This window comes from Aplysia californica, unplaced genomic scaffold (genome assembly GCF_000002075.1).
Source record: "Aplysia californica isolate F4 #8 unplaced genomic scaffold, AplCal3.0 scaffold00569, whole genome shotgun sequence".
NCBI lineage: Eukaryota > Metazoa > Mollusca > Gastropoda > Aplysiida > Aplysiidae > Aplysia > Aplysia californica.
The window spans coordinates 324,503-335,238 of NW_004797839.1; the positions used below are offsets into that span (position 1 = coordinate 324,503).

At 38.7% G+C, this 10,736-nt stretch overlaps 1 protein-coding gene across 1 annotated transcript in view; it reads right to left on the reverse strand.

Moving 5' to 3' along the window:
- Positions 1-273: 273 nt before the first annotated feature.
- The window catches only part of LOC101860686, a gene marked incomplete at its 5' end in the record, with an annotated part of 102,483 nt that continues 92,020 nt past the window's right edge, over positions 274-10,736 (reverse strand). Inside the window, 4 exon segments of the mRNA XM_005107015.3 lie at positions 274-5,023; positions 5,864-6,146; positions 7,903-8,000; positions 9,032-9,127. Of these exon segments, the coding sequence (XP_005107072.2) occupies positions 5,007-5,023; positions 5,864-6,146; positions 7,903-8,000; positions 9,032-9,127 (494 nt within the window).

Sequence of the window (10,736 nt, forward strand, 5' to 3'; positions counted from 1 at the left end):
TTCTTGTTTCTCCATCTCTCCACGTTCCTTTTCTCTCTCTTTTTTTTCTCTCTTCCCACAAACACAACACTCCCACCCCTCCACCCACACTCCTCAACCCCACCCCACCCACACCCCCACCCACCCACACGCACACAAAAACATATAAAATTAGAAAGACACGAACACATAGGTATATGTAGAGACACCCTCACATATTATCAAGATGCAACAATCTCAAACAAACACGTGAATACACCAGCTGCTGGGAAGAAGAAACCCAAACGATGTTTGTTGCATTATTTGATAAAATTATATTTATTTTCGATAACTTTTTCAACAAGATTCCTGTTTCTTTAAACAAAATAAAAAATAGAAAAATGCAGAAAAGTATAAATGACCTTCTGAAATACCCTGAACACTGTGCCAGAAGACAAAGAAACAGAGTCGCACCTATGCTACACCTATTAGTTTGTTCGTCTTTTTGTTTTGACTATTTATATATTTTAAAAGTCTTTTCATTAAATGTATTGATTAATTAATGTCGGTATATATATATATGAATATTTGTAAGTAAACTCGTGTCTATTTTGGAATTTCATGTTATAAAACCTCGTATACTAATTTAAACTTATCTATTAAAAATAAATTTAAAATTTTAAAAACGCACTGGAAAGTACGAGGTCTTAATTACATTCACTTTTTTTGTGTGTGTTTTTGGCAATCTCAAAAAGAAGATTAAATAAATGGGATTTTCACAACACTTGTTTTTCTGCTTATATTAGTTCCAAAAGAAAATAAACAGAACAGTACCTTTTTTATTCATGTCTTCCTTTTTCTGAATCTATAAACCTGGAAACTAAACAAAGATATATGAGAACATTTTAATGAAAGATTATCATTAAAATATTGATTTGACCTAGATTCATTTTTGTAGGTTTTTCATGCAAGCGGTAGTGGTCAAGGATTTCTTTTGACATCCGTGCGAGTTCCAGGCCCTGGGGAGTGTGACGTCACACCTGAGTGGCGTAAACAGTCTTGATCTATATTTCTTCTTGGTCTTGGCTTATAATGCAGCTACTGCTGTAGCACATTCCACACTGTGATGTTTACTTACTTTTTAAATCAAGAATTTCAGTTCAACAGTTGGACTTTGTGCAGTCAACCAGGTTAGTAATTTCAGACACATTTAATCTTAGCAGGTTGTATTGCACTGGCGTTTGGTCAGAGAGGGCCCCGGAAGGTCGTACTTTTTCCTTTTTCCTCTGAAGGTTCTGTCTGTCTGTCTGTCCCACTCTTTCTTCGTGCTACGTGACCGTTATGGTGCCGGTGTGCTTTATTTTTCCTCAAACAAATAGCTTTACGACAAATATTTTTCTAACACACAGGAAACCCTGCACGATGTTGCCACATCATTGTAGAAATCCTATTGAAATATGTTGATATCAGAAAATAAAGTACTGTTGGTTGGAAGGCGCCACTGTTTCATCCAACCTCTTTTCTTTTCCCTCCTTTGTTTCTTTCTGTCTATCTTGCTTATTCTCGGGACTAATTGGCCGTTTTCATGGCGATATCCACTTCTCTACTCGGACTAAACAAACACGAGGAAAGAGTTCAAGGGTCACGGGTCAAGGGTCACGAGTCACTGGTCACGCACTGGACGCACCAGAAGCGCCATGGCGGAGAGAGAGAGACTTGCATCAGCTATCTGGCCTTTCTTCTTGTTCTTGTTCTTGTTCTTGTTCTTGTTCTTGTTCTTCTTCTCTTTCTTCTTCTTCTTCTTCTTCTTCTTCTTCTTCTTCTTCTTCTTCTTCTTCTTCTTCTTCTTCTTCTTCTTCTTCTTCTTCTACTACCTTTGTTCACACCTATGATAAAGCAATTGCTTGTTTCTATCTACTCTTACATGACGTCATTTTGATATGTGCACTTATTTCCCTTTGTCATACCCCTAGTATTGTAGTGTATTTTTCCGTATTCGCTGCTTCATATTACTAAATGTGAGATGACGTAATTTGATAACCGTAGAGTTTTAAATCAATTTTAGATTTTGTATTGTAATGCATTTTCTGTTTAAATTCATCACATGATTTTATGACAACATTATATAATATGCGTAGTTTTCTTTTTTCTTTTTTCATACCCGTTTTAACTTTATTACTTCCTCTTCAGTTCATCTGCTTTTTCATTGATTTGATAATAGTCTCTTCTCATGTGTAAATGACGGTCTTATCCAGTGGCTTAAGAAATAAGATACGTTCTGGTACATATCCTTTTTCCTCCCAGCATCCGTTCAACAAAATTCAAAAGCTCAGTTCTGTCATTGAAGTAGAATTTGAATCAATTAACGCCACACGTACGAGTATAGATCACAAATACGAGATAGAAACACCTTACTGAAACTTAAGAATAATAAAATTATAAAGATAATGATAATAATAATAATGGTAATATTGATAAGAGATAGTGATTTTACCCAACTATAATACTGAAAATAACAATATAAATAATAATATTGACAATAAAAGTATAGCAACCTAGTGTTATTGATCATACTTCAAAAACAATATAACTATAATAGGACAATTAAAATAAATTATAATAATAACAGCAACAATAATGACAAAAAAACCCCCAGTAATAATAAGAATATTGTAACATAATAATGTATTTCATTTAACAATAATAATAACTATAGTAACAATGATAAAGATAATGATTATTACGATAATCTTAATAATCACAAAAAGAACAGAAACTTAAAGACGACTTAAAACTGAAACGGTAAAGGGAGAGAAAACCATTATTTCTGCTGATACATCGAGTTCACACTCACAACACTAGGCTGGAATTGGGGTGAAAAACCCTCCACAACATCGATACTGCTAGGTGAAGAAACGGGTACGTCACACGAATACACCATAATATGAGGAAGTGTTTCAATATTCAGTGCGAGATTGTTCACCGTGCAATGTCAGGTTTGTTTAAATTCTGAAACCCTGAAAAAAAAAGTGAAATTAATTTATATATTTGATCCCCCCCCCCCCCCCGAAAGTAGATAGATAGATAGATAGATAGATAGATAGATAGATAGATAGATAGATAGATAGATAGATAGATAGATAGACAGATAGATAGATAGATAGATAGATAGACAATAATATAAAACGTAAATTCAAAACAAATATCCGCCTAATCTTAAATAAAATGAGACAGAAAATCATACAGTTATAGCCGGGAAATGAAACAACAGAGTATTAATTTTTAAAGAAAACTGATTATTAACATAACTTTACGAATGTGAGGACGTTAAAATAAAACTGTCTGCTAGATTTACCATAGCCGGCTTTTGTAGCTTTTTTGCAGCTTTGTTTGTGGATATGATGTCACTTCCGGTTTCATTGAATTTTGTCCTACTGTTAGGTTTTAAAACTCATGAACCGAGAAAGGCAAAACTACATCTCAATCCAGCTGTTCTAGAAACAGAAATAGTAACTTTTCTCATATCAGAAGTAATTATTTTTTCAAGGCTCAAAAATAGTAACTTTTCCTAGATAGGAAAAAAGAGGTATTGATTCCAAAAAACACCACAGTTTTTTTCTTCCTTAGTATAAAAGCTTCTTCTTCTAACACCGATTTCAAAACGATATATTTTTCAACGCTTGTCTTTTTTTTAAAGCAAGGTAATCCATCCTTTTAGGATATGAAACCGGATGTAATTTCAGTTCAGTTCCATATAATGAAATGAGTTTTGTTGCAAAAATTCCGTGTGCATTCAGGCAAGAATGAGTTCCTAACCCTTTGAGCCAGTGCTGTGGCAGTAAGTGTAACTTCTAGTATATTCAGTTCACGAAGGGTCGTCTGGTGTGTGGTGAAGATATGAAGATGAATGAGTGAACGGCAACTTTGTGTATGAGGTTATAGTCCGTGTTGTTATCGTTTTCGTCGTCATTTTTTTAAAAGCCTGCATCGTTTGATTTTGTTTTCGTCTATGTCGAAATATAATATTTAATTAATTAATTAATTAATTAATTAATTATTTTATTTATTTATTCAGAAGAAGGTGGCATCATAGTGATAGTAAGTAATTTCCCCTCTTACACTCCTGTCGTAATCCCTTGTCCAGTTTCAGCTTGATTTGTTAAGAAATAGTAGCCTTAATCATCATATTCAGGTCAGTCGAAATAACGACGACGACAGTATGAAGGTAGGAATGATATTATTTTATGTTGGGTTCACACGATGACGAAAGCAACATTTTACTCCTTAGACTACGACGACAAGGATGATGATGATGATGATGACGATGATGATGATGATGATGATGATGATGATGATGATGATGATGATGATGATGATGATGATGCGCTCATTTTTGTTGCTATAGCTTGTAGTCATTTGATCTTACATTATTTTTTGTATCATGTTCCCGATGAAGCCCTTTTCCAGGCCAAACGTTGAACCTGTATAACATTTGAAAATTCTACAAGTCTCAACCCTGTTTTATTCCTTGTTATTTACAATGATGATAATGATGATGATGATGATGATGATGATAATGATGATGAATAATCTGTTATTCTGTTTCTCTGTGTTATCCTTATAAAGGTGATGAGTTGTTGCAATGTTTGTGGGGAGGAATCGTGTTTTATTCAGCGTTAAGTAATAGCAATAGTAAGCAGGACAATTGTTCATTAAGCAACGTTCGCCCTCGTCCCATTCTGTTTAACAGATTGAATCGAATCGTGTGATGATAACGATAAATAAACCAATCCTCCCAGTCCCGTCAATGATGTATCAAGAAAACAAGCGGAGAATATTTATGTATTTATAAAAATGACGTCATCAAGCATTATCAACATAAAGGGATCACGTGATGAGGCAATGATTGTAGGGTCGGCAGTGATTACGACACAGTTCCAGCTGACGGGTGGTGACAAATGCTGGTCTCTTTTCTCCTGCAATCATCCGCTCTTTCTTTCTCTCAATCCAGAACTAGCATTCTTTACTGTGAGATAATCCTCACAAATTTACTGTTTTTCTGTCTCTGTGAAAGACAGGCAAGAGATGCAATATGTATGAAATATAAAATAAGATAAGATAAGATAAGACGAAATGTTATAAGATAATAATAATTTACTAATATTTCAATAGAAGACACTAGCAATATGATTGCATAAGCTTCAGTTGGTAAGGCACTGAGAACAAACTGAAGTGTACTCCCTAGCGCTGCGTTGACATAAGAAGACAAGACTACTGGCGGGAGAGGTGCGCCCCTGTTGGACCATCAATGGCCACCACCTCGCAAAGCAGTCGTTGTATGTGAGGAAAACCGAGAAAAGCACAACCATTTATTACTGTGAATCATTCAAACATACACAGATAGGCTTAACAACTGAAAGAATCAACCCCCCCCCCTTCCAAACCTCTTGGCCCTCCCGAGAAAAGGAAATTAAAAAATAAATAAAAACCAAAGCAACAACAAATACACCCAGACAGATGTACAAACAAAAAAACAGATATATACACATTTTTGAAATCATATATGGGTGTTTTGCCCCATCGACACAGTTTAGATAGATTATTTAGAAGGCGGGCTTCTAGGTTACCTGTCAGGGTCACCTTCGACTGAGACGGAAATCCCCGGCGTGAAACCGAGACACCAAACACGTAAAGAATTTCTCCCGGTCCGGGAACGAAACACAGGTCTTCGAAGTGTCCACTAACCGCTACCCCACAGACGCCAATGATAGTTGAAACTATAATAACAACAAGGGAAACACCAGCTGGCAGACAGACAGACAGACAGACAGACAGACAGACAGACAGACAGACAGACAGACAGAAAAAGTAAAGAAACACACAATATACACTGAGAGAAACTTACCCTGAATCTCAGTCTTTGCTTCCTTTTCTTCCTTAGCCTCGCCGACCACATTCGTTTCTTCTTTTACTTCCGTCTTTCCTTCCTTCTCCTCTGAGTTGTCCTCGCTTGCTTGTGCCTCACTCTCCTCAACCTCCTGCGCAGGAGAATTCTTCTCTGCTACCTCCTCTTCCTCCCCCTCTCCGTCTTCTTGCTGGTCTGCCTCCTCCACGATGACGTTCTTTTTCTGAGCTGTGGGGATGTCTTCCAGCTGGGTGTTCAGGAGCTCTTCAGGGAGGCTGGGGATCTGTCAAGTTGGGAAAACCAACTGTTAGACGAAACTGTAGCAGTGTCGTGCAGTCTTGTTTATATACATATATTTTTGCATATGAAATTGTGGAGATAAAAGAAACTGGAAGGACTTTTTGATTGTATACTATAAAATCAGTGTTTTGAGCCTTTACGTTTTTTCTTTCACGTGAGCAATACATAATAGTCTTATAAGTACTTATGTTAATAAAACAATATTTTGGTGTTTCAGTTTGTGTTCCAAGCAACCAAGTCAATAAATAGAATATTGGATTTTTTAAAGACCACCTGAAGGACTTTGTCTATTCTTTGGGTAAAAAAAAAAAAGTTTAGATCTGCGTTTACCAAAAGCTGCTACAACCTTACTTGACCATTGTCATCCAAGAAATATGGTCGGTCTTAACTCGATAGCAGAGAAATCAAACCATTGGCACGCTCCGCTCTAATATAGGCAAGAGATAATAGATAAAAATGTCTTCTTGTTCTGGAAGTTGAAGAGCTGTTCTGAAAGGCTGGGGACCCCTGAAAGACATCTGCTTTTTCGGCTTAAAACAGTTGAACAGCCACCCGTCATTTTCCTGGTGGTCAAAGCAGGTCTTACCAATAATACGGCGTCTAGAGATTAGGCGAATTTGTTCTTTGTTCTCTTACCTTTCTGTAATTTAAACGTATCCCCCCCCCCTAAGGAGACACAATTTATACCACTTAGGAGGCAGGCTTCAACCCTGCCATCAGTGCCAAATCAGGCTGAGAGAGATGTAATACCTTAGGAGTAAAAACCCTGATACTGGTTATAAAACAATGTCCCCACAAGGGAATAGACCATACGTCTTTTGCGTCTAATGGCGGACTGCTCTAGTGCTATACTGCTATACTGCTATACCACAGACGCTGTTTCTCTTCCTGCTGTAAATGTACTACCCATAGAAACGAACAAAATGGAAGATCACGAGGTAGAGATTGGGCCTCTTGTTCTGAAAATAAGTTAAAAGCTTTTCATGTCCTCGCGCATGACGTCATAACCACCCAGATGTGTGTAGTTGGAAGTTCAGAATGAACGTTGTTTTTTGCCGAAATGCTTAGCTGTATAAAAAGCAGTCACACACACTAGGTAGACTTACGAGTGCACATAGTAGATCTTCATATTTCCAGTTTCTGTGGTGTAGCGGCCGTCGCACGTAGAAGACCTGGGTTTGATGTCTGTGTGGGGTGTATTTTTGTTGAGTATCTCGGTCTCTTTGATGTGTCAGCCCTGATAGGCAGGGGTGGAGATTACCTCCTAAGTAATCTAAATTATATCAATGGGAACTCAAAGACACCTATATTGTAAACATCTTTAACATTTATTTATTTAGCGCTAGGGAACTTTATTTCTAAACCACGATATTACCTTGACATTAAAAAAAAGTAAAGTTGTTCCCGCATCCAATCCGGACATTGGGGATTTCCTTGTTAATATGACAACTTCCTGGGCCTTAGGCATATTGTTGTAGGGTGGTCAGTTCCTTCCCACGCCACCTTTACTTCCCCAACTCGAAGTGTCGAAGTCAGGCACCCATTACTGCTTGGGTGAGCATGGGGGGACGGCGAGAATAATCCGTGTCCGAACCGAGGCCCGAATCTGGACCTTCCTCTTCGGAGACGAGCGCACTAACCGCTCCGATACCATCCCCCCCCCTCCAACTTCCTCGCATCCCGTACTCCTCCCTTCCTCCAACTTCAACCCCCCCTCCCCCTCCCCTCTCCCTCCGTACCTGGTACCCCTCTTGCTGGGGAGGTAACTCATCCAGTCCCATGATTTCAGGGTCAAAGTTGAAGGGCGTGTCGTGTACTGACGCGTCTACTGTTTCCACTGGTGAGAGAGAAAAAACAACACGCTGTACGTCACTTATGCGCAAACCAATGTTCTAAATCATGGGTGACCAAAACTACCGCCTGCGTTTACCGTTCATCTGACCTGGGATCATTCAAGCATGCAGAGAAGCAAATTTTGGGTTATTTATGTGTAGCACGCTGTGAAAAATGATTCTTCAAAATAATTTACTTATTTCATTGACCTCTACAGTTTTTACAGGTTTCATAATTTCCGGCTAATGTATCACATCCGTGTCCGACTTCAATGTGGCTAATCTTCCATTTTACATTGTATTTGATGCAACGGTTATGGCCAAAACAGTTAAATGGCCCTCGCTTAGAATTCCATTAGTAAACTGACTCAATTCAAAAGAAGTCAACGGGTGACCTCTGTTTTAAATGATAAACATAGTGTTAATGGGGCAGTAGCACTTCTACCATGGCATTTCTTACACCTACAGTACACTTCTTTTATTGTGTCACTACGCTTTTGAATTAGGCGCTTGTTTGTTTTAAGACATTAAATGGAGTTATTGAAATCATTTCAAAGCATGTTCATTCGTCTTGCTTTCGGTGGAACAAATACTCAAATATCATAAATACAAGTCAAGATATTTGTGATTTACACAGGTTAGGGAGTGGGGTCGCCCGGTTTCAGAAGCAAAATTGTCCACAAAATGGCTGCCAAAGTTTGGCGACTTCCAAAGTGGAAAGTCCCTAGAAACTGAAAATTTACAATTCTGAGCCATCATTTTTTTTTCAGTATAACCCACCCAGAAATATGTTTTTAAACGGACCTTAAAGCAAAAACGCTCTCGATCAACAACAATGCAAGTGCTATAATAAGTCCAGCTGTACCCACTTATGAACACACACACGCATACACAAATACACACACACACACATACAGACACACACATACACACACACACACAAACAAACATAAACACTCACATACATACACACACACAAACATTATTTTAAGCCTTTCTAAAAGCGGTAAAGGAGGAAGAACAAGCCACCACTTACTCAAGATATCCCGGATCTGGGCCATATCGTCGGGGTTGGAGTCCTGGCTCACTCTGTCGTACAACATTCGCACGATATCGCGGGCCTCTTCGTTACCTAAGAATAGACAGCATTATTACACGAACATTACACATCTAATTGTAACAATAGCACCAACTGGAAATGGTTACAACAACTGGTTAGTTGTTAATTGTTCAGATCATGTTAGTACTATATTCCTCTGGTCTGTTGGGTTACAAGAAGGGTACCCTCTCTCCCGCTCCCAAATGGGGTCGTCTTTACAGTGCAGAGTCACAGAGTGTTCCAAATGTCTGCACGAGGTCTCATACGATGATAACGACATTGTCAGTATTTGTGTCTTAACTGCTGGGCAAAGAGCAGCTGGTAAAGACAGACAGATCAGATTTTGTCCGGTGAGACCTTCTATCTGTCAGCTGGGGTGCTGTATCTCATTTTGCCAGAGTGGTCCTCACAGGCAGAGCCGAAGCAGCCAGCTTCCTAAGTAACTTTAAGACGACAGCGTACTTTGATAGGGTCTAGGGATTAAAATACCACTGATGCTACAACTTAAATGATTTAATCCATACATTGTAGTGTCGGTGGTCTGGTAGCTGGGCTTTCGGGCTCATAACTGAAGTGTTATAGGTTCGTCTCCTGTCAGGGGACGGATGTTGTGTATTTTTGAAAGGCACTTAACATGAATTTGCTTAACTTTATTTAAGCGGGAATCGGTATCAGTCCATGAAAAGCAAACGTTCTCTTAAATCTATTAGTGTTTTAGCGCTTAATAGTCTTGTTTTTCTTTTCATACTTACACCAATGACGATGATCACAGAAATTTGTACAACAATGCACTGAATTAATGTAGACTTTAGTTCATTTCTAAGCTGGCTGCTTACACTAGATTCCTGGGATGCTGCGTTCTATGAGACAGAGACACTCGATGAACTAGTCTGTCCCATTCCGTGATGAAACTCCCATCTTGTGCGAGAGGCAAATTTCACCATAGACTCCGTTGATCGTCAGTTACATCCACAGTACCGGCGTCTGCTCTGTAACAGTAGGTCGCTTTGCCATTACATGCACAAGTCGTGAGTTCGATTCATATGTGGGAGCTTTTACTGTATCGAGCATATCTGCCCTAGTGCTTGGACTCTGTATCCATCTCAGTCATGTTGGCCTTGACAGGTAAGCTCAAAACCCACCGATCTATATTACGGTCTAAATTTTGTCAAACATTTACAAAAAACCTTTAGTGCAGTAGTAAATGATTCGACTCGATATTTTTTTAGTAGAGGTTTTACGACACTTGCAACTGTATACGGTCATATGAGCATCGACACGTAGAAATACGATACGTCAGCCTACAGTTTAGTCGATGAGTTGAGGACAAGGAAAATAAGAGAGGCGAGACTAATACATTGTGTTGTCCTAGGGCGGTAGGATTCTCTCATATTCATTGTCCACAACTCACTGATAAAACCGTTGGTTAACAAAGACTGTTTAGTCGTAGTGCGTCACTGGGTCCACAGTACACTTGACCATGCACTCAAAAGGCCTGATCAATAGACAACTTTTTCAGCAGTTTGCTCAATCAAATCAATGAAAAGAGTCAACCATAATGCCCCACAACTGGGTAAAGGTTAAATGCACCCCCCCCCTTTCCCCCAACCTCATTTCGAACTGTCTGACCTAGTAGGTTTGA